Source organism: Triticum aestivum, chromosome 5D (genome assembly GCF_018294505.1).
Source record: "Triticum aestivum cultivar Chinese Spring chromosome 5D, IWGSC CS RefSeq v2.1, whole genome shotgun sequence".
NCBI lineage: Eukaryota > Viridiplantae > Streptophyta > Magnoliopsida > Poales > Poaceae > Triticum > Triticum aestivum.
The window spans coordinates 554,909,490-554,935,684 of NC_057808.1; the positions used below are offsets into that span (position 1 = coordinate 554,909,490).

General features: G+C 46.1%; 1 protein-coding gene and 2 long non-coding RNA genes across 11 annotated transcripts; 2 read left to right on the forward strand and 1 right to left on the reverse strand.

Moving 5' to 3' along the window:
* Positions 1–4,739: 4,739 nt before the first annotated feature.
* Positions 4,740–10,384, forward strand: LOC123123821 (uncharacterized). Of its 9 annotated transcripts, none has more exons than XR_006460830.1 (9): positions 4,740–4,985; positions 5,413–5,597; positions 5,673–5,892; positions 6,045–7,736; positions 7,840–7,926; positions 8,592–8,734; positions 9,332–9,412; positions 9,490–9,551; positions 10,216–10,384. It is a non-coding gene; the product is annotated as an uncharacterized lncRNA (long non-coding RNA). The 9 variants fall into 9 exon arrangements; XR_006460832.1 differs by having other exon boundaries at positions 5,413–5,514; positions 5,640–5,892; XR_006460829.1 differs by having other exon boundaries at positions 4,822–4,866; positions 4,919–5,155; positions 5,413–5,892.
* On the reverse strand, positions 4,941–11,951 carry LOC123123823 (uncharacterized). Its single transcript, XR_006460834.1, has 4 exons — positions 11,153–11,951; positions 10,902–10,987; positions 5,432–10,424; positions 4,941–5,175 (listed from the first exon to the last, which is right to left on the reverse strand). It is a non-coding gene; the product is annotated as an uncharacterized lncRNA (long non-coding RNA).
* Positions 11,952–13,918: 1,967 nt separating this feature from the next.
* Positions 13,919–14,768, forward strand: LOC123126187 (chemocyanin). The gene is made up of 2 exons (XM_044546567.1): positions 13,919–14,190; positions 14,272–14,768. The coding sequence occupies exons 1-2, from the start codon at positions 14,019–14,021 to the stop codon at positions 14,472–14,474; spliced, it is 375 nt and encodes a 124-aa protein (XP_044402502.1). The 5' UTR covers positions 13,919–14,018; the 3' UTR covers positions 14,475–14,768.
* The last annotated feature ends 11,427 nt before the right edge of the window (positions 14,769–26,195 follow it).

Below are 26,195 nucleotides of genomic sequence, written 5' to 3' on the forward strand. Positions count from 1 at the left end.
GCCGGGGTGTGACGCCGGCTTTCGTGAACCTGCTGCTTCAAAAGAAATTGAGGGTCTTGATGAGCTAACGGATGAGAAAAGCTTACTTTCCGGGTTACTCTTCGGACTTTCAGCTGTGGCAAAGGCTCCGAGTCGGAGGAAAGTGATGTTACCTCTTCAATCACCGGGTTACTGGCGCCGGTGTCATCCTGTCAATAAGCAAAATGTTGATAAGGCGGACAGCAGCAAACAATAAATATGGCAAGAGTTTAAAGGTTTAAGGGTTACCTCTGACTCGGAGCTGTCGCTTAATTGCAGCAGCTCCGAAGCAGTGGGTCTGCTTCCCTTTTTGCGAGGGGCGGCTTTCTTGGCGGCTTTCTTCGCCTTCCTGGCCTTCTTGGCCGCCTCATGGTCATATTTGACCCGCCAGAATTTGTCATCAGCCTGAGAAGTACAGTAATGAATTTTTAAAACGGTCCAGATCAAGGTGACATGCAAAGAAGTTGAAAGATTAAAGTCAGCGGCTTACCGCTGGGGCTGGATTGGTCTTGCAGAACGGGGCTAGCCCGGTTCTTCCACAGTCTGCCAGGCTCTCGTTTAACAGAGCCTTGGTCTCTTCTTCAGCAACGTCTTCTGGAAGATCATTGCGACTGTGCCTCTGCGGGTCATCCTTTCGCCCGGTGTATTCACACATTAAGCCGGGGCGGCGGCTCAATGGGATCACCCGCCATGAGATCCAGACCCGGACTAGATCAATTCCGTTCAGACCGTTGCCTAGCAGGGCCTTGATCTTATTGATCGTTGGAAGGAGTGGCTGGCGTTCCGCGGCAGTCAGTTTATCGGATAATGGATGAGTCGGTTCCAGGCGCGTTGGGCGAAAGCCGGGCAGCGGATTCTCGTTAGCCGGGGACGTATCTTGGCAGTAGAACCAAGTCATATTCCAGTCCTTGGGGTGGCTCGGCGGCTCTGCATAAGGGAACAGACAGTCCCTGCGCCGTTGGATGGAGATGCCGCCTAATTCCAGACTTGGCCCGTTGGCACACTCGGTTTGGCGGTTTAAGTAGAACAGTTCTCTGAAAATCAGTAAACTGGGCTCTTCTCCAAGATACACTTCACAAAAGACTTGGAAGTTGCAGATGTTGGATATGGAGTTGGGTCCTATATCCTGAGGCCGAAGGTCAAAGAAGTTGAGCACGTCCCGGAAGAATTTTGAGCCGGGCGGTGCGAAGCCCCGGCTCATATGGTCTGCAAAGATCACTACCTCCCCGTCCCTCGGCTGTGGTTTTTCTTCGGACGGATCAGGGGCACGGTAGGACATCACTTCCTTCTTGGGCAGATATCCGGACTTAACAAAGTTGGCCAGGGTCTCATCAGTGACGTTGGATCTCATCCAGTTGCAAGTGATGGGAGCCTTGGGAGGCATGGTGACGGTTGGTGGTCTATGATAAAGAGAAAGGTATCCGGGTTAATTATAAGCCGGAGAGCTATTGTTCAAACTAAGGTGGCGGCTCAAAAAGGGGACTAATGATATATATTCAGATACGGTGAGTTATCTAAGCCGGAGGAGCATTCAGAATAAGTTGGTCATCTACGGCTTACCGCGGTTAAGCCGGAGGATTCTACGGAGCATGGTTCTCTTTAAACCGGAAGGTTCTACGGCGCGTGTTTTCTTTAAGTCGGAAATATAAGCCGTCAAGATTCAAGGGCTGCAGTTTTTACTAAGTATGGTAAAAACAGATTTCACATATTGCAGTAACTTTTCTGGATCAAAATGGTCGGGTGAAATGAAAAATTTCTAGACCTAAAAAACAGAGGTAGGAGAAGTTCTTGAGGTGGAGCATGGTTCTTATGCAGTAAAAAGAGGGTTTTTTGCAGGAGAAATGGATCTCAAACATCTACCGCACTGACTCTATGTGAGGTTAAAGATCAACTGAGCGTGGTGACTACAAGAGCTACTGAGGTTTGCGGCAATGGTGATGAACGCGAAGAACACAAGATGAACCCTACAGCAGATCTATCTGACAGGGCAAAGGAGACTCACCGGAGTTGGAAAGGGCGGAGGTCGCTGCCGTGAATCTGGTCCGAATCAGGGTGATGCAGCGGCCGGGTTGATGAAGACCAGGGGCGCGACGGCGGCGGAGCTCAGGCAGAGAAGCGACGGCGTGAGGAGGAAGAAGGAGAGCGTGAGAAGAGAAGTGTTGGGCCGGCCTATTTATAAGGCAGGGTCATAAGTGGGCGCGAGATTCAAGGAGACCACGGCGTGGTTATCTCCCCCTTACGACGCCTCGATTTTCGGGAGGACAGTAAAAGCAAAGATCCGTTGCGGATCTGGCGGAGTAAAAACGGACTTAATGGAGGATGACGTCACGGCGGATTATCCGGAGTCCAGAGGATGACGTCACTCCGGGTTATGGTCTTCACATGAATGGTGAGCCGGAGATTTTTCTCTGTCGGTAGAGTTGAAGATTGACCTGAGCCGGCTCAAGTCAATCTGGGGCCTAATGTTGAGGATATAGACCTTAGAGTCACCCGCCAGGAGGGGCCGGGTTACTCTTCGGATGATCATTGCCAGAAGCCCGGAGCCAAGTTTCAAGATGATGGGCCAGAGATGGGCTGAGACCCGGATATGGCTTAAAGCCTGTAGTTACAATCATTGTTATAGTAGACTTGTAGTGTAAGGCAGGTATTGCTTAGAGTCCGAGCCGGATGCTCTTATGAGCCGGCCGGGACTCTAAGGGCTGCTGGGCGTCAGCCTCCCTACATAAAGGGAGGACCCGGCAGCGGTTTAAGGGCGACAACAATCTCATCGAGAGCCGGATATAGCTGTTTAGCTCCCTGGCGATCGTAACCCTAATCAATAACACCTCAAACTGGACGTAGGCTTTTACCTTCACCGTAAGGGGCCGAACCAGTATAAATCCTCGTGTCCCTTGTCCCACATAACCCCTTCAAGCTTCCTAGCTGCGATGGCTCCACGACTAAGTCCTAGCTCGAGGACATCTGCCGTGACAATTCCACGACACAATTCGTACTAAATTAATGTGTGAGAGGAAGTGAGATAGAGAGATGCAGTTGTAGTTGGGAACAGAAAATGCTAGCTTCATCTGTTTCTTCATTCAGAACCCTAAATAACACAAAAGGAAGAAGAAAATTTCACCATCTAACGCCTCAAAAAAAAATCCGGATTGGAGAAGCATCAATGATCCGTCGCATCTTGACACATGTGTATCTGCAATAGCCGAGTTAGATAGCAATTTGGGGGATAGAGACTGACCGGATTATTGCCGCGGAGGAGGTCGCTGGAGATGGAAAAGAGCTGCCTACTATGAAATTTCCGACCGCACATAAATCAGAACATCAAGCCAAGCTAACTAAAAAATTACGTTCATATCTGAGAACATTGAGAGGAAAAGAGAGCACCCACCTCTGGCGCAAGTGATGCTGGAGGAGGACAGCAGCGGTGGCACGTACAGGTACATCTCGTCTTGTCGACGATCGCGGGGCTCGGAGAGAGGTAGAGATAGAGGGAAGGATCATGAGGCTCCGAGCTGGCGGCAGTGAGCGGATCTTCGATGGCGACCGTGAAGGCTTGGCCGGCGGCAGTGTAGTATGGAGAGAGGGTAGAGATGGGGAAGATGAAAAGAATCGATCGAGCTTTTTTTGAAGATCGGTGTAGATTTATTCCTTCAAATTAATAAGCTAAGCTGCTAAGGCGAAACGTCAAAGATTAACGCCTCCGGAAAATATCCGGAATCAGCGCTGTCATTAAATGGATCCATCGCATCGTCCACGTCCCCCCGCGCAGGCAAGAAAGGATTACCCGGCTGAACCTTGCTATATATACGATGAATTTCCGTCCAACACTCAGTACGACTAGAGACAAATCATAGATGATCAGTTTGTGGGCCATAGCATCTGCTGTCTGGTCGTACCAGTGTCCGACGAAAAGCAATCGTACGTAGAGCAGTTTTGTTACCCGGCTGCATGCGTTATTCTAGCGAATTAATGCTAAACGCTAATCAAGGAAATGCACGACTTACTTTCCAGTAATTTCACCACGAGTGAGTACTATTTGCGATCCTATTTTGATGCTTCACTGCATGCACGTATTGAATGCGGTTTATTCGGCATTCCTAGCGAGATGGACTCTCGCATGCATAGGCTGCTAGCAATAAACATTTTTATCTGATGCATGCGGGAGGCCGCCGAAGATTAAAAGCTTGCCGTGTAAATACCCGTCCGTGAAAGCCTATGTGGCAAAATGGTGACGTGGATGCTGTTCATGTTGAGAGAATGCTAGTAGTGAGGATCAACTACTTAAGAATGTGAGGTATCATCAAGAACAACTCTGCATTTTCCATTATGCATATGTAAATATTGTGGTGCACTAATATCTCGCGTGCTTGCACGTACAACTCACTAGTATTTTATATATATATATATATATATATATATATATATATATATATATATATATATATATATACTCCTAATGGAGCAGTTGGTAGTTTCCGTTCCAGGTTTATTTTCGTCCCACCTCACCCGGTTTATTTTGGTACCTCCTCCCACCTCCAACCTATCAGCGATCCCGCCCTGGTTCCAGCGCCGAAACAAAATAAAACGATGCCCACACTGTCGATTCCCACCTCCCACTCGGTCCATCTTGGAAAAAACGCTTAGAAAAAAACTCTACGAAGATTAACCTACGAAAAAAAACCAGCAGTTTGGTCGCACGTACGAGCGATTCGTCCTGACCTATAATCGTGGTGAAGGAGCGACGACCCCTCGATCTATTCGCGACGCGAACGCCGCCGCCTGGCAGATCCCAGGCGCTAGCCGCGGATCCCTTTGCCGGCTCCGAGGGGTCGTGGAGGCGCCGCCGCCGAGGTCCTAAAGGAGGCTCCGCCGCCGAGGTCCTAAAGGAGGCTCCGCCGTCAAGGTCCTAAAGGAGGCGCCGCCGCCATCGTTGTGGACCTCCGGGTCGCCATCGGGACACCTCTGCTGAGGTACGCCTTCGCCTTCGCACGCCGCCGACCTCCCAGAGGAGACGCCGCGCCGTCGATCTCTGAGGGGAGACGCCGCCACCACCTGCGCTAAACCCTAGGCATCAACCACCGTGCTCCCGTCGTCCGGTTCCTCCTGCGTTAGCCACCATGAGATCGCCTTCCTCCCTCAGGTTCAGCTCCCCTCTTTTCTCTGTTTGGTTCAAGACGGAGAGAATCAGATCTGAGACGGAGAGAATCAGATCAGAATAGAGAGACGGAGATGAGGATTGAGGCCATGGGATCCCTTTATGACTGCAACTTATACATGAGCTCGGTTTAGATCTCTTTGCTAGAAAAAAGAATGTTGCATACAGCAATGATCTTATCTAGATTAATGGTTCTCTGATTATTCTTTTGATTCTGAGTCATCAATGTGTTTTTATTGTAGGGTCTTGTACGGAACATACCACCAGACCCCGATGAATCAGTTAGCAAGCTTGTGGAACATTTCTTCCTTGTCAATCATCCTGATCATTATCTGAAACATCAGGTAATCACTTGGAACATCTCCCATTTGAAGAATCATCTGCAAATTCAAATGTAAGGAAGTGTGCAGTGCAAGCAATTATCAGGGTAAATCTATTTCTCAATTATGTATTTTTACCACTTCATCAGGAGTGTAAACTGATACTATTTCCAACTACAAAGTGTTGGCTGCCCAGGAAGAAGGAAAGGTCAGTCCAGACATGACATTTAATCTCTAATAATGGAGGTACGCAGTGCCTACTGCTCCCTTGTCCCTTGCTACCGGCTGGGGATGCTCAGCTCGCCAGCGATGGGGATGCTCGGCTCGCAGTCCATGCTCTCATTTTCCTCCAGCCTCTGGTAACCCTCCTCCTCACCCGCCTCGCCGAAGCGGGATTCACAGGTTAGTTTAGGTTGGAGGGATTTCCTGTGGTTGTGCGTGAATCCAGTGTTCACTGGGCTTGTATGTTTCATTCCTAATATGCTAGCTCCTGCCTAAACACGCATTAGAGAATCTCATGTATGTAACAGAAGATACACAAATGTGGTTTCCAGGGAGCATCAGGTACATCTTATGTGGGGATGAACCATCAGCTAAAGGGAGTGATAGGAAAATATTTTGTTGAATGCAATGGGAAGGCGAAAAACGACACGCCTTGGCGAAGCAACTCTAAGATTCGGTAAGGCTAATCAAGTCTGCAATCAAATCCAAGAGCAGGGTCAGAGAAAAACATTAAAATACTTTTTAGCTATTGATTGAAGTGACTGCTAATTAGTAGCAGGAGCAACAGTTGTAGTAAGAACCTACCTAGGCATATTTTCTCTCTTTCCTATCACATGGCACATTGAATAACTTTATAGTACAAATACATTCACATATGTTATTTTAAATTATCATGTCATGGAGGTTCTCGTTATTTCGAATCTTTGGTTGGAACCTTCATTTTGTGTTATTAAATGCACATGGTATTCAGTTATCTCCATTATGGTGAGAAGATTTTGATCTTGATATATCAGATTTAAGCCTCCTACACCATAGGAGGTCCTCCTTTTGGTGATATTCACTCATATATCATTTTAAATTATCATGTCATGGAGGTGCTGGGTATTTCGAATCTTTGGTTGGAACCTTCATTTTGCGTTAAATTCACATGGTATTCAATTATCTCCATTATTGCCAGTAGCAACGCACAAGCACTTTCTATTAAATGCACATGCTATTTTCTTTTGTATCATGTCATTTTGTGGTCATTAACAATCAGATGGATGAAACTGATCTTGTTTTGTGCATCATGGATTTTCCTCAACTGAATGAGTAGAAACATAAGTGTGTAATGTAGTAGCCCATCTATTCCATTGTTATAAATATTATAGTTTTTCAATCTGCTGACCTGATCGTACCAGCTGTTTAAAAGGAAGTGATCACATCACTATTTAGATTTTACTTTTTTTTGTATGCTTAAACATAAGATTAGTTTGTCCCCTTTCTTTTTACCCTTCATGCTAACATAATAAATACATATTTGAACTGAATTGGTTGTATTACATATGCCACGAAGGATGTCGCCGCTTGAAGCTCGATTCCCATCAGCCCCTCTTTTAATTCACTTGCATTGTTTCAGCTTCGCATTGTACTTCTTTGACGAATTACCTCATCCAATCGGCTTTAATTCAGAGCGTCAGTCTTACTAATTATCACTGCCTTAACTTTCCATATGAACCTCTTACAGGAAACAAGGACTCCTATTTGTCTGTAGTACTGCCCATGAGACTCGACCTTGTTTTACCTTAATTATCATGGTGTGCCTTTTTTTAGAATAGCTCACCATTTTGTTAGTGGCAATAAAATGCATCTTTAGGCACACCTATAGCGCACATGTGATGATGTACAGATGAAAGAAAGATATTAGAAGTTGAGAAGCCGAGAGCTGGAGGAACAAGGAGAAGCTAAAAAGACAGAAGAAGTCAGAGCATGTGGAGCTGTTGGGCAAGCAGAGTTCTATCTGGGTATTTAGGTAGCTGAGGATAAAAGGGAAAAGGAAAATGTTGACGATATAGTTACTCAATGCTGAGAATGTTGCCTGCATACTTTGTTGCCTATGTATCATTGGCTTTGTATTGATCCAGGCAAGAACAAATCAGACGGAACAAGTTTGCTACGGGTGGGTGTGCATCAAGCTGCTTCGTTGCCCGCGGCGAGTAATCTCACACATGTTTATGGCGCATATGTACCAGAAAATTCAAATGGTACTGCCCGATGCGCCTTTCATACGAAACAGTTTATGCTTATGGGTGTTCATCTTTGTTTCTGTATACAGCTTACGGCTTTTTGTTGATCCCTTCCCTGTAGGTTCTGATCATACGTGCGAGGGGAATCAGGTAGGGCTTGATGCGCCTTTCATACGAAATGTTGATGAGAATTACCCAAGTAGTCCAGGTATGAGGCTGTGCGGATATAGTAATCATAATTTTCAGTGGCATCAGCATGTTCTAATAAATAAGATGGGAAGTTCAGAATAATGTAACATCGGCATGTTCTAATAAATAAAATAAGAGAAGGTTGGGGGCTTAGTAATTACATAGTCAGAAAAGAGGGACTATGGTGGATTAGAAGATATGTATGTGTAGCTGCAAGCATATGTATTTTTATTGTCGGCTGAACAATGTTTCAGCTGAAGATCTCTGAAATTATAACCATCAGTTCCTAATAGCTTACAGCTGGTGTGATGAGCCACACAACTGCTTGTTGTGATGTACACTTGCCTCATCGAAGCACATACATTATAAATTAACTGAAATATAGTACTTCAAATCCAATGTGTAGTAAATGTACTACGGTATGTGCAGCAACATCTTTTAGATCATCAAATAGAACCTAGGTTCATATTAGGCTAGCCACATATTATTTGAGCAACACCAGTAACTTAACAGCATGTCCAACATCTTGAATTGTTAAGCGATGAGTGTTTATGTGATAGCATGTCAGGTTAATAAAATCAGGTAGCAACCACAACCCAACATCCTAAAAACGAGGTTACACGATTACCATTTGAATAGTAGCATTTTGGAGCAAGCACTAATATGCACTTAAATTCTGCACAGATGCATGTCAGGTTGTTCGCTTGGTCTGCGCCAACGAGCATCTCCTACAAGTCATCATCTCTCTCTTCGTCGGCTCCATGTTGTAGCCTGCTAGGAGTCCTACCTTGCCATGGAGCATGTCCTTTGTCATGGGTCGTACTGAGGTGAGTGCTGGTGTGGGATTTGATGTGTTAGTAGATTGGGACGTTGGCTTCTTGGTGTGGTTTGATGAGACGGTGGCGATATGGTCTGGAAGGGGGCATGTGTGAGGCGAGAGAGAAAAACGGGCAGAGTCATTCATATATAATACTAAAATCCTACCCTTCATAAATTAGATTTTTCGACGATAAGTAACTACCTAAGTATATGTTATGTTTAAGTTAAAAGTACAATGTCGATGTGGGCCATACATACACCGATTAATAAAGCGGTTAGTACTTAAATTGACCATCAAGTCCTATGTGCCTTAGGGGTAAGTTTTAATCTCCACCATTGACTCACTTAAGGTGGGTATACTGAAGCAGACCCCTTATAATTATGAATGATTTATAAAGTTGAAGGATGAAACTTGAACGAACACAATTCTGAGGTTTGTAAAGTGAAGCCAAAGACAAGTTCGAGCGGTAATATGGACTTCTCTCAAACTATATTATCAGAGGACAATGAGGGTCTTGAAGACAATGAAAGCGATGAGTTTCTGCTGGTTCTGTTTTGTTGTAGGCGAAGTTAATTATAATTATCAATGTGTTTTTTTTCTTAAGGACGCAGTGACATGCAAGGCGAGGGAAATTGAAGCCAAAACATGCAGGACGGCCAGGAGTGTGCCATTTTTTCTATGACAGGTTAGTGATTTTATCCTTTTTGTATTTTTTACATTGCTAGGTACAGTAGTTTATATGAAATGATTTGTTAATGGCAGGGGGTGGTTCTTCAATCTTCAGGGAATCAAGCGGTAGCATCAGATGCTGACATGCATGGAAGGTAGCAGTATATGTATTTGTAGCAAATCATCATCGCCCATAAATAAATCATCTCTTGCCCGCTTCCTCTGTCCGGTTGTCAACTCAAATTGCTTTGGTTCACAAGTTCGTTTCATCGTACATCTAGGTACACTAGAACTGAGAGACTACTTTCCTTGAATGGCTCATGCGAGTAAACTAACAATAGTATTCATCCAAGATGCAGTTGTATATGTATCTTCATAGAGATGTAGATGCATAGATAGTTCAATAGTGCACATGTTCATTGACAGGGATGTAGATGTAGTATACAACCGAGGTTACATTGACAAGTTGGTCCATGATGCTCCCAGGAAAAAGAAAATATGATATATTGTTTCACACTATCATCCATAGTGAAACTTGTATTTAATATTTCTTTGTTTTGCAATGCTGAATATTTTGGGAACACACAGTAAGATGTAATCTACGGATTCACCAAATCAGCTTGAACATTGTTATCATGCTTCGTATGATTTGGTAATGATTTCAGAACATGGAATGGGGCAAATAAAGTTGAAACCATGTACTGTCCCTCACAAAAAAACAGTTACTGTCGAGAGGTTTCATACTGACATTATTTCTTACCAACTAATGGTGCATTACTCCTGCCATGATAACAGCAGCTAACTACTCCATGATTACAGCAGTAAACATTGATAAGAGTACAAGCATTGGAGGAGTACTCACCACGTTCGAGGAAGTCGTCATCATGGTGGTGGTGGTCGAGGAAGTCGTAGGTGCTGGTGTCATCATCACAGAGCAGGCACCATCTTCTCCTCGACTTAAAATGTAGTACTCCATGTACTCCCACTTGTTAACTTTCTGAAATGCAGATCCACTCCAAGAATGTGCTCTGAAATGGAAGTAACATGGAGTATACTCTAAAAATCAGTATGGTTTGAGCCCACTAGATCAATCACTCCAGCATGATAAAAAGAATACTACAGCATGAGTATTACAGCAGAATCAGTTTGGTTTGAGCCAAGCAAGAGTACTAAAATCCTGACAAAAAGAATACTACAGCATGACAAACATGATTTCAGAGATGTTGATTTCAGTACTTACAACCCATTGATAAACATGATTTTCAGAAATGTTGATTTCAGTTAAACTACAACATTTACTCCAAGCAAATACTCTAAGAAACAATACAAGTACTCCTACAGTACTGAAAGTACTCCTGTTACAAATACTCTAGGGGGAATGTACTCCTACAGTACTGAAAGTGTACTCCTGTGAGTACTGAATTTACTAAATTCAGAGGCATCAAAATGCTCACACCCAAGTTCAGTCATCTACACATGGAGTAGTGCAACCGAGTGGTCTTTACCATGCCCGAATCGGCTGGTAGTGGCAGCAGCAGCAGCCTTTCCAATATACTCCCGCGGCAGAGAGCAGTTCTTGACCACAGTACATCTACATCCATATTCCATCCACATCAACAATCACAATCACAATCAGCTCCAGAATCTCCCCTTGCCTTTCCCCAAATCCTAGGCTCCAGAGATTGGAAAGGTGTGGGGAAAATTAAGGATGATAACCTTGCAGGTCAAGCATGGGGAGCTCGACTTCGCGGCTGACCTGGGCGCAGGTGACGGGGCACTCGTAGCGGCGGAGGAGTACCAGCAGCATCGGAGATGGAAGCGTCCAACAAGGCACTCCTCCTTGCAGGTCGATGGCGGCGAGGAGCGCTAGCATCCGTCGCCGCCTTCCTCGAGCAGGACAAGGCCGCCGTGCCCGCGCTTCTCACGCTCCTACTCGACCTCGCTAAAATATCCAACTTTGGCTCGACTGTGGCGCAGAGGATGCGGGCGAGAGGGAGAGGCGACGCAGACGAGAAGGCCCGGCGGCGACGCCTGAGGAGAAGGGCGGCGACGCGGTTGATTCGCCGACGCGAGTGAGGGGGAGGTGCGTCGCCGCCGCGGCCTAGGGATTTGGTGGAGTGGGTGAGCGAGGGGAATGAGCGTGAAGAGGCTAACTGAGTTTTTATTATACTTACTCAAATATCATGGGAATCAAGCTAAAAACAACATTCCTGATATTTTGCAGGAATTATTATTTTTTTGAACCTTGAAAACAACAGGAGTCTCCTACTGTTATATATTACTCAAAATAAAGTACTGGGTAATTACATGGCCAAGAAGCAAATAAAAAGAAAGCAACTATGATTTACAGAGATAGGTTTGGGATGAAGCTATCAAGAAAGGAGACCAATTCAGGATTAACTCTGAATTTGAGATTTTTCAAGTCAGCTTTGAGTGCTCTTTTCCAATCATACAAGGATGCAACAATCTTGTCAAAGTAGCATCTGTTCCTTTGTTTCCAAATGTTCCCGGCGGCCGGGACTTTGATTGCATTGAACAATGGGTGTGGCCATGAAGACTTCACTGCATCAAACATCTCCTGAAGCTCCAAGTAGGTATCCCATTGAATATTGATGGAGTTCCAATAGACTGCACCGAAGGTGCACTCAAAAAATGGGTGTTTGTTCGTTTCCAGTGGTGTGGTGTTGCATAAAAGACAGGAGTGACTCCAATATCAAAATGTCTCTGGTGGAGCATGTCCCTTATGTTGACTCTGTCCATTAACATCAGCCAGGTGAACACTTTAAGTTTCATGATACACTTTGTCTTCCAGATCATTGTGATGTATGCGGGTGGCTGCAGTTCTCTGAAGAAGAAGTTGGTGAATTTCCTGGGCCGAAACTGAACATCTCCCCAACAAGTAATCCATTCATCAGTCATCATTGGTTCCAAGTAGAGATCATTCATATGATTCTGCAGATATGTTAATTCATGTAGCGCCTCGATTGATAGAGTGAGGTAAAAGTTTTTAAAAGCCTGTGGTCTGTCTTGGAATTGCACTATAGAAATATCCTCCTCCCTTGTGAAAGAGAACATGTGTGGCAGCTTGTTGGAAAGGGGTTCGTCATCGATCGGAATATCTTTCCATAGAAGAATTGTGTCGCCAGCTCTAGGAATGCAAGTTGTAACCCCTCTGTATATGTCCATCAACGAGAACACATCGTTCTGTATATCTTTCCATAAAAGAATTGTGTGAAAATTTCTTAAGCGCAACAACTAGATATTAATTTGTAATAGAATTTTAGTTGGATCATCACTCTATATGTATACATCGTTAATTTATCATTTTTTTATCAATTTACATTGCAAGTGAATTGGACTACGATAAACACCCGATTGTGCCCGTGCTATCTTATTTCTATATGTGAAATTTGACATGCATTATGTTTACATAATTCCAGCAAAATATTTTCGTGGCACGTGACAAGGCACCGACATTTCCATGCTATATTATCTCTACATGTGAAATTAAACAGTCATTATGTTTATACAACTCAACAAAAATATTTCAAAAGCCCGTGGCAACGCACGGGCACTCTACTAGTATATATATATATATATATATATATATATATATATATATATATATATATATATACAGTACTCCTGTGGGAAGTTCGGGACCGCCTATGAGTCAGGTGCCTGAATTATTATTTTTGCGTCAGCCGAATTTCTAGAGCGTTAGATCTCTTCATCCAACGGCCGCAACCAACTGTGCACAATTCATCTTCTTCCTCCCCACACCCGCCAATCGACGCCGGGCTAGCCACGTGCTCCTACCTCGCACTACCGCGCTCGTCTCGCCAACCCCGCCCTGCCTTGGACCGCTGTCGGCCCGGTCAACGGGCCGCCTCGTCAGCTCCTGCTCATTCACGGCTCCAAGGACTGCCCGTCTCACGCTTGGGTCAAAGTGGAAATCGACCAACACGATGAACTTTTGTATGAAACAGGCTCTCGCCCGACATTATAGAGCCAAAAATAATTGTACGTATCATGCTCTCGCATCGAAATTTTTCAGGCGCGTGATGTTTAGGAAAAGTGGGAAAGGTAAGATTATTTGAAGTTGTTGGTCGAGAGAGATGGATCGATTGATTAAACGTATAGTGCGCAGTCCAATTATACTTGGACTCCACTTCTTGCTTCCACACTTTTGTGTTCATAGTTACTAATAAATTTTTGGTCCACGCTAAGGCTAAGTGGCCGGGTTGCCGTCGTCACGCTGCCATCAAACGTTCTCTTCCAAGTCTACTCATGTATGACTTGTCGCAGTCGGTCGGGTCCAAAGACGAAAGTAATGGCGCGCCTCCATTGTTGTGGGTCGTTGGCCAACCCCCATTCCACTCTACTCTACGCCATCGCAAGAAAAATACTAGAGCCCTCCCAAGAAAACCAGTATTTTCACACCCCTTTCGGCCGTCCGACCGGGCCTACTTGCCCTCACGCCTCCACTCCGGCGGGCCTATAAAACCGCACCGGCAACTCCATTGCCAACCACCACCGCACCTCCCTTTCAACGTTTCTCCTCTCAACCTGCCTCTCCTCGTACCTGCTGGCTTGATCGGTAGCTGCTAACCTAGCTAGCAATGGCAGCGCAGGGAAGAGGCAGTGCCAACGTGGCCGTGGTCCTCGGGGTGCTTCTTCTCTGCACGCTCGTGGCGGAGGCGGCGGTGTTCAACGTGGGCGACCGCGGCGGCTGGTCCTTCAACACCAACTCCTGGCCCACCGGCAAGCGCTTCAAGGCCGGAGACGTCCTAGGTATTACACCCGTCCCTGCAAGTGCATGCATGCATGATGCACTATCCAGCATGCAAACTGATAGACCTTTCATGCGTGCAGTGTTCAAGTACGACGCAACGGCGCACGACGTGGTGGCGGTGAGCGCGGCGGGGTACAAGGCCTGCGCCAAGCCGGCCAATGGCGCCAAGGTCTACAAGTCCGGCGCCGACCGCGTCACGCTCGCCCGCGGCACAAACTACTTCATCTGCAGCATCCCCGGACACTGCCAGTCCGGCATGAAGATCGCCGTCACGGCCGCCTAGCCTCATCTATCGCGTCGTCCATCGTCGAGCAGGGTCTTTACGTGACACAACGACCGCAGCTTGATTACTAATAACCAAATAAACGGCCGAGCGTACATACTTCGGTACTATCGATATCAGGTGCCCGGTCAATGTAGTCGTATTGATTGTTGTACGGTGTGTACTGTTTGATTTCTCACTCCTCGTAATTGCTATTTTATGGCCCTCTTTGATGATTTTGTACTCATATATACATATGAATAAACCCCGCAAAAAACTATACATGAATAAAAGGCATGCGACAATTGTTCTTCAGGTTTTGCCATTTATAGTTTGTGGATCGCTTGAAATTATAAATGCGTAAGAGTATCTCTAGCAGATCCCGCAACCGCACGTCCCACAAAACGCGTATAAGGGCTCCCGTGAACGAATTTGATGGGACAAAACACACGGAGACTGAACAGATCCCGCATCAGGATCAGAATTCACCACGATTTTGAAAGCTAGCAATTCACACCTTTAATTAAACATAGTCACATAGCCGGAGTTCGCCGGGATTTCCACACTGAGTTCATCATACAACTTAATTTAACATACTACAACTGGAAATTTAACAAAAACACTAACGCCCACACGTGTGGGCGTTAGCCAACTCTCCCACAAGATTTCTGCACGAATCTTGGCACATTTTGGCTGATTTTGTGTGCCACGTAGGACAACTCGCGTGTATGGTGTGTGAGAGAGTTCGCCCACACGCCGGTTTCCTCTCCGCGGTCAATAGTTGCCACTCGGGGGCGTGTGGTGGAACTGCTTGGCGCCCGCATGCCTCGCCTGACTGCGGTTGCCGTCAACCACGTCTCGCACTTCGCCCCCCTCCCCTCACGGTTCCATTTACTCGCCCCATTTCATTACTCACCCAACCCACCCCGCAGTTCATTCGATTGGAAGAGAAGCCGAGAGGAGAAGGCGGCGGCGGAGGCGGAAGAGTCGACGGCATTCGCAGCCGTCGGTGGGACTCGTCGGACCAGAGCGTCTTCGCCGGAGTGCCTGCAGATTGAAGGTAACGCTCCTTCCCACACGCTCACATTCCTTGCCTGCATTCCCCCCTCTCCTCCGTGGACAATGTTCCACTCGAGATTCATCGAGATTCCGGCGGATTCGCGGTGCTCCGGCGTTCCCGTCGGCGATAGAGTCATGTGCTTGCCGTTTTGGGTGGCATTGCGCAGTTTCGTCGCCGCCGCGGCGCCACTCATGCCGGTGTGGCTCGGCCTGTCCGCAGCCACATCCTGGTTCTGCTTTGCGATTGAGCAAGCGTTTTTCTAGTTGTTAGTCATGTATTGCCTCGGAATGCTATTTGCGATCAGTGGGGGAAGTTTTTCGTTGTTGAATTTGAGGTTATGATAGTTACCAATGAACCCTAGATCTAGGTAGTTGAATTTTAAAGTGAAGTATAAAGGCAGCCATGGCAGTTTCAGCAACTATCTGCAATGGATGGCAACTAATTTCTTGATCAACTGTGTCAGTTGCCACAAATATGCTTTTGCATGTGGTAACTATTTTTGTGAACACACTATGGCTATTGCCATGCTGTAAGTAGGATAAAGTGTAGTATAAAGGCAGCCATGGCAGTTTCAGCAACTATCCGCACTGGATGGCAACTAATTTCCTGGTTAACTGTGTCAGTTGCCACAAATATGCTTTTCATGTGGCAACTATTTTTGTGAACACACTATAGCTGTTGCCATGCTGTAGGCAGGATAATGTGGCAACTTCGCTGTACTATAGACTCAATTTGTGTTTTTGCCATGATGATTAGTGATATCTGAACATATTTGGTTGTATTAGATGGCAACTCATTTTTAATATTAGTCCAGTGTGTGAATTGCCACATTACAGGTTGTTCAATGGATGTTTTCAGCACTTTTTGAATTGTCTTCCATTTTAACATGGCAATTTCAACCTAGTACATCTGTCTTTGAACATATGGCAACTCATTTTTATACGAGGACAGCGTGTGAGTTGCCACATTATATGTTTGTGCAGTGGAAGATGTGTGCCTTCCTTTCCACTATCTTGTGCTAACATGGCAACTTCAACATTTGTTTTAAGTGCCTTATGATCTGTACATTTTTCAAATGAAGCCAATGTGTTTAGTTGCCACATTTCTTGTTGGACAATCATAGGGGATGTGGGTGTTCCTATGATATTGCCTAATCTTTTTGCCACTTTCAATTGAGCCCATGTGGCAAGTACATTCTGTTAGGTGGCAACTGCTTACTTCATAATTTCATTTTCACCCTGACATTTTGTTTTGTTCTTACCTCAGCACAATGGCTCGCGGCGATCATCAAGACGATGATGATGATTTCATGGAGTTACCGCAACAGAATCGCGCAACTGGACGGACAAAAGATGGCGATGAGGTAACTGTCCACCCCCCCCATAAGTTTGAATGTCACATTGAGTTTGCAATCGTCTTTTAGGAACTAAATTTTCATGATACTGAAACATGGCAACAAATGATCATTTGTCTGTTTTGCAGAAGAAGAAACATTATCGCAATAGGGCTTCACAGGAACACCTGACTATATTGACCGAGGGGTTTACCGACGAGCAGAAGGGAGCTGATGCTGAGATGGGGATGCAGGCTCTGATGGATGTTCGGTGCAAGAACCTAGTGAACCCTGTATGCGACTGGCTCGGTGAGATTTACGACACCGCCTCCAGGGAATTTGTGATCCCGGGACGTGGAAGACTGCCGTTGGACGAGGAATCCGTGTTCTGCACTTTGGGTGTGCCTCGTGGAGAAATCAAAGTCCCGTATGAGGTCAATAACAAGATTGAGGAAACGTTGTTTGCCCGTTTGATTCCTGGGATGGCATCCATGCCTAACACGACTGTGCTGGCAACTTCGCTCGAGGGCATGACAACCCATGGCGAGGTTTTTAAGATGAAGCTACTCATGTACCTGATCTCAGCTGTTTTCGCGCCGACCACATCTCTTCGCCCAAGCAACAAATGCTTCCCCATCCCGGTGAATGATCTATCTCTACTCCTTTATTCCTTCAATCTTTTGACTCAGATGTCATCTGTAAGCTAGTGACTGCCAGTTATTTGATGTCTTTTCATTTGATTTTCTGATGCGGCAACTTCTTGTCCTAAAATTTGTGTCGTGCAGGCGAAGCTGAAAGATGTGAAGAACATGAATTGGTGTAAGTTCATCGCGGACTTCCTGCATGATGCATTATCAAATAAGATGTATCAGAAGGGTTGTCGACTCCATTTAATGGTATTTTTTCCCTACTCCTTTGCAAACACTCTTACCACGTGGAATGTTTTCCCAAATCAACATGTCAGCTGTTGATACGTGTGAACCGTACAAGATCATGCATGGCAACCCGTTTTGTTTTCATTTGTTTTTATATTTTTTTGTTTACGTGTGAAGGCGACTTCTGTTCGATCCATGCCATCCGTGGTTGTTGCCTACAAGGCAATATCATTTGTCAACAACATACAAAAAAATATCATTTCATACATCCACTCTCTGTTTTACACACTATGCATGGCAACCATGATGTTGACCTTGTGGCAACTATCATCACAACAAGATGGCAACTGCCATCACATCATGATGGCAACTAACACAGACTGAAGGACTCTACATTAGCTTCTTTTTCAACATAGCATGATGGCAAGTGACATTTTTTTCTTTCAAATTGTGTATATCAGCTCATGTACGTTGATCGTCTTGATCTGTCCACCATCGACTTTACTGGGATAGGAGGCCCGCCGCCTCCACATAAGTTTGCTGTCTCTGCGTGGACGTACGATGCTGTCAAGGTTGTGCTTGCCGCAGACAAGATAACCGATAGAAATATGGCAAACTGCAGTTTAGTTCTGCCTCCTTTCTTGCACGGCATTCTTCAATTTTGATGCTGCATAACACAGGAAAAAAATCCCCATACGGCAACCATATGTGGCTAACCAGAGATGAATATCTTGTTAGCCATGGCTGTCTACGCATGGCACCCATGTCTGACGCCACAAGGCAACTCCGCCATCCGTGTTGAAACTTCTACTTTCTCCCTCTCTTTTTTGCAATACATGAATTGATAGTCACTGTTCCTTATTTTCTCTCTTACATCATAGTTGTTTTTAATGTTTTCCAGCTGATGGCCAAGCATTCTACTACAGCGTGTTTGGTGGGCCTCAAAACTTTGGAAAGTGGATGGACGTGCACTCAGCTCCGTCTTGTCCTGCTGAGGTAACCAAGGATATTTATTTTGTTTTTTGAATTTGTTTTTCTCTTCTTTTTTTTTGATATATCTCTATGGTTGTTTTGGTTTATTTGATCTTGTGCACATGACTCTAATACGGTTGGTTATTGTTGCTTCTTGTTTCTGCACAGGCGAGGGCACCTGTTGAGCATCTAATTGGGCAGTTTGCATCCGGAATGACCAGCTTGCTCGGGAAGTTGGTTGAGGGTTGGACGTCCCTTAATGGCTCTGACAGCGATGCAGTTACAAGGCAGTTCACTCCATTTGTTGCAGAACGGACACATCGGCCAACTGGTTGCCGTGGCCGGTATGACTACAACAGCTCCCAGGAGCTTCTTGACACGCAAGATGAACTATATGGAGATGCTGCTCTCGACAAGGACGATGATGATGACATGGAGAACGTGCAACATGACACCGACGATGATGAACATGTTGAAGTTCGTGCAGGTGGTAAGAAGGGCAAGGCTGCACCAGATGCCCCCCCCCACCGGAGAAAGTCAAAGAACAGACAGCTGCGAGAGACAAGGGGGTGTCGCCTTCAAAGAGGGGGAGGGCTCCAAATGATGTTGGGCAGGGCTCTCCTGGCAAGAGGTCTAGGACCGATCCCTTAGCTGCTAGGAGGAGGTTCGACATCTATTTTAGTGTCTTGTTTGTCTCTCCTTTTGAATAGACTGGCCCTTTTTTCCATTTGTTTGCTAAGCGCGGCAATGATTTTCGTGTCTAACACTTGGTACCTTTTTTGCCATTTTTCTTATACGTGCAGTGAGGTGACAGCTGGTGGACGAGCAGTTATGAAGAAACAAGCACCAACGCTAACCCGTGTTTTTGCTCGATTGAACAAGGGTGCCCCCATTGCTGGTGACACCCCTTCCACTAGGTCATCTCCTCGTACGTCGACGTCCAACACCGGGGATCCTGTCGTGTTGGTAGACTTGAGGAAGACAGTCAAGAAGTAGGTTATCCCTGTTCTTTTCATTGTCATAGTGCTATATTTTTGCTTTTCAATGCAGCTGTCCAGCTTGCCACATGGGCTACTGCCATCAGTCCCACATGGCAATTGTTGTTTTCCCATGATCTCTTTTTTTTACTGCATGGCAACTCCTGCTTGTCTTGCATGGCAACTACTAACTAGGCCACATGGCAATTCTTATTCCACCTATATGGCAACTACCAACTTTCCACTGGCTTCCACCCCCTACATTGTCTTGTGTGCTCACCCATACCTAGTTCTGAAATGGCAGCTCTGGCACATCACAAATTTTTTCATTTTTCAAGATGGCTACCATGGCATCTATTTTGTTTAATTTTTAACACTATTCATGTGCTTTTTTGCAGGGTGAAGAATACTACCACACGCGTGACCAAGCAGAACCCCACAGACCTACTTGAACACATACACTCAAAGCTGTCGATAGGTGGCAACTCAGATTCTCATGAGGCGCGAGTCGACAAAGCTGCTGCTGCACCGTCCACTGTTCCCACTAGCTCTGATGCAAGCGGCCGACCATCTCCGCCAGTTGCAGATGTGCAGGCTACAACAACAGGCATCCGTACATCTGGGAGTGATGAGTCGGTATCTGCCAGGACTGCTGAGATATTGCCCACTCTGCTAGCAATGAAGGATGCTGCTGTGAGCTATGCCACCCGATCAGCAAGTGTTGAAGTGGACGCCCCCGAGAACAACCTAAGCAAGGAAGATTCCCGCTCATCTGATACGGATTCCAAGCGCGTGGGTGGTGGCACTTCTGCCTCCACTAAAGAAGGGGCTGAGGCGACAGTTCAGACTGATATGCCATCCACAGGTGAGAGTCTTGGCACAAGAGCTCCAGCTTCTGGTGGTCCAGAGGTTGCTAAGGTGACCATTTCACGAGCTGGTCTTCCACCTAGGCGTCGTAGCCCCCGCAAGCAATCAGCAGACACAGCCAACGCACCAGCTGTAGCTAGGAGCAGCAGAGATGACTCTGGTTACGTGTCTGCGTCCACACTGTTCCCACCACCTGCCAAAAGCAATGTTATGGAGAAAACGGAAGACCGGAGTTCAACTGGCCTAGGTGGCAAGCCGGGAACGACTGACGGAGGTGAACGTCCGGAGCAGACTGCGTCTTTACCCGCCGTGGAGAACCCCCAGCATAAATCTGCGCACTTCTAAGCTCCCAGTCAACATTGGTGTCCCCTATAGCCCAAACAAGAAGATTGGCAAGAAAGCTGCGACTGATAGCGCTGACAACACGCCCCGCCCTACGAATAAGCCCGGTGATTCTGCAGCAGACGAGGCAGAAATGTTTGTTGATCTTTTACCCTTGGATTCTGTCCAGCAAGTTGTTCGCGGTCCGGCTAGTAGGCAATAGAGGCACCCAATGGCCTTCACCCCACTGAGCTTCAGCCTTGGCATCAGTCAAGATCAACAAGTGGTGCAAGATCCTATGCTAGTTGCCTTTGCTTTCCCGGCAGGCATGACCCCAATGATGGCGCAGCCAATGGTCGAGGGCAGGAAGGATGTGAAGTTCGCAGAGCCGATTGTGCAAGGTACATTTCTTCTGCGTTTATCATTTTGTTGTATACATCTTTTAGTCTGACTTTTGTCCCAAGCATTTTTTTGGTTTCTCACTTGTGATGGCAAATGTTATCTGATGGACATGGCAACTGGATTTGCTGCACAATGTCACCTACATTTTTGTTGCCACGCTGCATTTCCATTCGGCAAGCACATAGCAACTGGAGTGGATACAACATGGCAACTGCAGTTCAACCCACGTGGCAACTGTAGTTGTTGCCACGTGGCAACTACAGTGCACTACACATGGCAACTAGAGTTGCCTCCACATGGCAACTCCCTAATTTTTTACACATACATTTCACATTCTACACCATTTCTTTGCGCACTAAACTTGTTTTATTTCCCAGGTATCCTAACCCACTTTTTTTATCATTGCAGCCACCCCTGAGGAGATTACGCCGTCACTTGATGAAGCTTACCGTAGGATTGAGGAGGCAGCATTGCAGAGGAGGTCCTCACGAGGTCAGGGGCAATCAAGTTCTACCATGCCTGCTGAGTCGGTATCCGAGGATACCATTAGAAGTGCCACTCCTGGTTCTGTGAGGTAGCATAGTTTAGTTCACGCACCACCCGCGGATGACTATGAGCCAGAAGTCAAGGCCACAAAGGATCAGAACCAGCTATACGATATTGTCAAGCGCTTTGGAAATGCGAGGTCCAACAACAAGCACATGAAGGAGCTGAAAGCGTAATAACCACACTATATAACCTCTCACTTGCTTTCCTCTTTTTTACTTTTCTTCCTTTTGCTATTCTAGATATGCTCGGTTTATGTTTTATTTCTTTTTTTACTTAGTAGACATGATTCTTTCATGTTATATCATTTTCATACAGCTCATGTTTGGACAGAACCAAGATCATACAACGCGATGCGACGTACGTTGACCTGGGTGATCTTGCCGAGTCTGTGAGGCCACTCGGTAAAATGTCGAAGAATGTAGTTGCATGCGGGATTGACTTCATCAACAGGCACATGGATATGTCTCCCGACAAAACAATCATGCAGTACAGTGTGACTTGCAAAATATGGGATGGTGACTTCCACCACAAAATCCTGAGGGAGCACTTTGCTGTGCATGGTGAATTCAAGCTCACAATGAAGAAATGTGTGAGTATTCCTTCCTTTTTTGCACATTTTTCCTCCCATGGTATGTTTTGCCAGTAGCTATGCTTCACATGTGGCCTACACCCTGTTTTGTGACAGCTGTTTTCATGTGGCAACGGCTGCCATGTAAAATGAGTTTGATTTGCTTCTTAATACAACTTATGTGGAAACTTCAACTAAAATACAGGGCAACTTTGTTCATACATGGATGGCAACTTCTTTTAATTACACATTGCAATTAAACATTCTATGTGGGTTTACTTTTTGGACACTTGCTGATTTATGTCATTCATGTGCCTCTTAGTGTAACCTGTGATATCTTTACACATCATTCTTCCAACTACATTATTTCTGTTCTTGATGTGAACTCTGCTTTTTTCTATCCTTCATTTTACTTGGAGGTCTTGTTCCCCATGTTCCAGGAGCTTGCACCACAGGACCCATATGACAAGTGTGGTCACCACTACGCGATTTGCCTTGACCTGAAGAACCAATGCTTTGAGGTGCTTGATTCAATGCGTTCAGAAGCTGATGCAGACCTTACTACAAATGCTGAATACTTCATCAACAATCTCAAACAGACATGGAACCGTCACTACGAAAACTCAAAGGTCCAGATCAGACATTTTCCAATCGAGTACGTGGCGACTACGAAGCAAGGAAACCGATAATTACTATCTTTTCTTCATGTGTCCTCTATACCAATGCTAACCCTCTTGTCACCTCTGAATTGAAGTTTATGATTTTTCTCTGTTCTCGTGAGTTCACCTGATTCTTTTCTTGTATAGGCACGACTGTGGCTTTCACACGTTGGAATACCTTGCAAAGTGGGAAGGTCGACGGGTCCCTGTCGTCATAGCTGTGTTGGAAATATGCCCCAGAGGCAATAATAAATGGTTATTATTATATTTCTTTGTTCATGATAATTGTCTATTGTTCATGCTATAATTGTGTTATCCGGAAATCGTAATACATGTGTGAATACATAGACCACAATGTGTCCCTAGTAAGCCTCTAGTTGACTAGCTCGTTGATCAACAGATAGTCATGGTTTCCTGACTATGAACATTGGATGTCATTGATAACGGGATCACATCATTAGGAGAATGATGTGATGGACAAGATCCAATCCTAAGCATAGCTCAAAGATCGTGTAGTTCGTTTGCTAGAGCTTTTCCAATTTCAACTATCTTTTCCTTAGACCATGAGATCGTGTAACTCCCGGATACCGTAGGAGTGCTTTGGGTGTGCCAAACGTCACAACGTAACTGGGTGACTATAAAGGTGCACTACGGGTATCTCCGAAAGTGTCTGTTGGGTTGGCACAGATCGAGACTGGGATTTGTCACTCCGTATGACGGAGAGGTATCTCTGGGCCCACTCGGTAATGCATCATCATAATGAGCTCAATGTGACTAAGGAGTTAGTCACGGGATCATGCATTACGGTACGAGTAAAGTGACTTGCCGGTAACGAGATTGAACAAGGTATTGGGATACCGACGATCGAATCTCGGGCAAGTAACGTACCGATTGACAAAGGGAATTGTATACGGGATTGATTGAATCCTCGACATCGTGGTTCATCCGATGAGATCATCGTGGAACATGTAGGAGCCAACATGGGTATCCAGATCCCGCTGTTGGTTATTGACCGGAGAGGCGTCTCGGTCATGTTTGCATGTCTCCCGAACCCGTAGGGTCTACACACTTAAGGTTCGGTGACGCTAGGGTTGTAGAGATATTAGTATGCGGAAATCCGAAAGTTGTTCGGAGTCCCGGATGAGATCCCGGACATCAGGAGGAGTTCCGGAATGGTCCGGAGGTGAAGAATTATATATAGGAAGTCAAGTTTCGGCCACCGGGAAAGTTTCGGGGGTCACCAATATTGTACCGGGACCACCGGAAGGGTCCCGGGGGTCCACCGGGTGGGGCCACCTATCCCGGAGGGCCCCATGGGCTGAAGTGGGAAGGGAACCAGCCCCTAGTGGGCTGGGGCGCCCCCCATGGGCCTTCCCCTGCGCCTAGGGTTGGAAACCCTAGGGGTGGGGGGCGCCCCACCTGACTTGGGGGGTAAGTTTCCCCCCTGGCCGCCGCCCCCCTTTGTAGATGGGATCCAGGGCTGGCCCCCCCCCAGGGGGCCTATAAATAGTGGGGGGGAGGGAGGGCAGCAGCACAACAGCCCCTGGCGCCTCCCTCTCCCCCTGCAACACCTCTCCCTCTCGCAGAAGCTTGGCGAAGCCCTGCCGAGATCCCCGCTACTTCCACCACCACGCCGTCGTGCTGCTGGATCTCCATCAACCTCTCCTTCCCCCTTGCTGGATCAAGAAGGAGGAGACGTCGCTGCTCTGTACGTGTGTTGAACGCGGAGGTGCCGTCCGTTCGGCACTCGGTCATCGGTGATTTGGATCACGGCGAGTACGACTCCATCAACCCCGTTCACTTGAACGCTTCCGCTCGCGATCTACAAGGGTATGTAGATGCACTCCTTTCCCCTTGTTGCTAGTATACTCCATAGATGGATCTTGGTGATGCGTAGAAAATTTTAAAATTCTGCTACGATCCCCATCAGTGGCATCATGAGCCAGGCTTATGCATAGTTACTATGCACGAGTAGAACACAAAGCAGTTGTGGGCGTAGATGTTGTCAATTTTCTTGCCACTACTAGTCTTATCTTGTTTCGGCGGCATTGTGGGATGAAGCGGCCCGGACCGACCTTACACGTACGCTTACGTGAGACAGGTTCCACCGACTGACATGCACTAGTTGCATAAGGTGGCTAGCGGGTGTCTGTCTCTCCCACTTTAGTCGGAACGGATTCGATGAAAAGGGTCCTATGAAGGGTAAATAGAAATTGGCATATCACGTTGTGGTTTTACGTAGGTAAGAAACGTTCTTGCTAGAAACCTATAGAAGCCACGTAAAAACTTGCAACAACAATTAGAGGACGTCTAACTTGTTTTTGCAGCATGTGCCTTGTGATGTGATATGGCCAGAAGATGTGATGAATGATATATGTGATGTATGAGATTGATCATATTCTTGTAATAGGAATCACGACTTGCATGTCGATGAGTATGACAACCGGCAGGAGCCATAGGAGTTATCTTTATTTTTTTGTATGACCTGCGTGTCATTGAATAACGCCATGTAAATTACTTTACTTTATTGCTAAACGCGTTAGCCATAGAAGTAGAAGTAATCATTGGCGTGACAACTTCATGAAGACACAATGATGGAGATCATGATGATGGAGATCATGGTGTCATGCCGGCGACGAAGATGATCATGGCGCCCTGAAGATGGAGATCAAAGGAGCAAAATGATATTGGCCATATCATGTCACTATTTGATTACATGTGATGTTTATCATGTTTTGCATCTTATTTGCTTAGAACGACGGTAGTAAGTAAGATGATCCCTTATAATAATTTCAAGAAAGTGTTCCCCCTAACTGTGCACCGTTGCGAAGGTTCGTTGTTTCGAAGCACCACGTGATGATCGGGTGTGATAGATTCTAACGTTCGCATACAACGGGTGTTGACGAGCCTAGCATGTACAGACATGGCCTCGGAACACACGCAATACACTTAGGTTGACTTGACGAGCCTAGCATGTACAGACATGGCCTCGGAACACGGAGGACCGAAAGGTCGAGCATGAGTCGTATAGAAGATACGATCAACATGGAGATGTTCACCGATCTTGACTAGTCCGTCTCACGTGATGATCGGACACGGCCTAGTTAACTCGGATCATGTTTCACTTAGATGACTAGAGGGGTGTCTATCTGAGTGGGA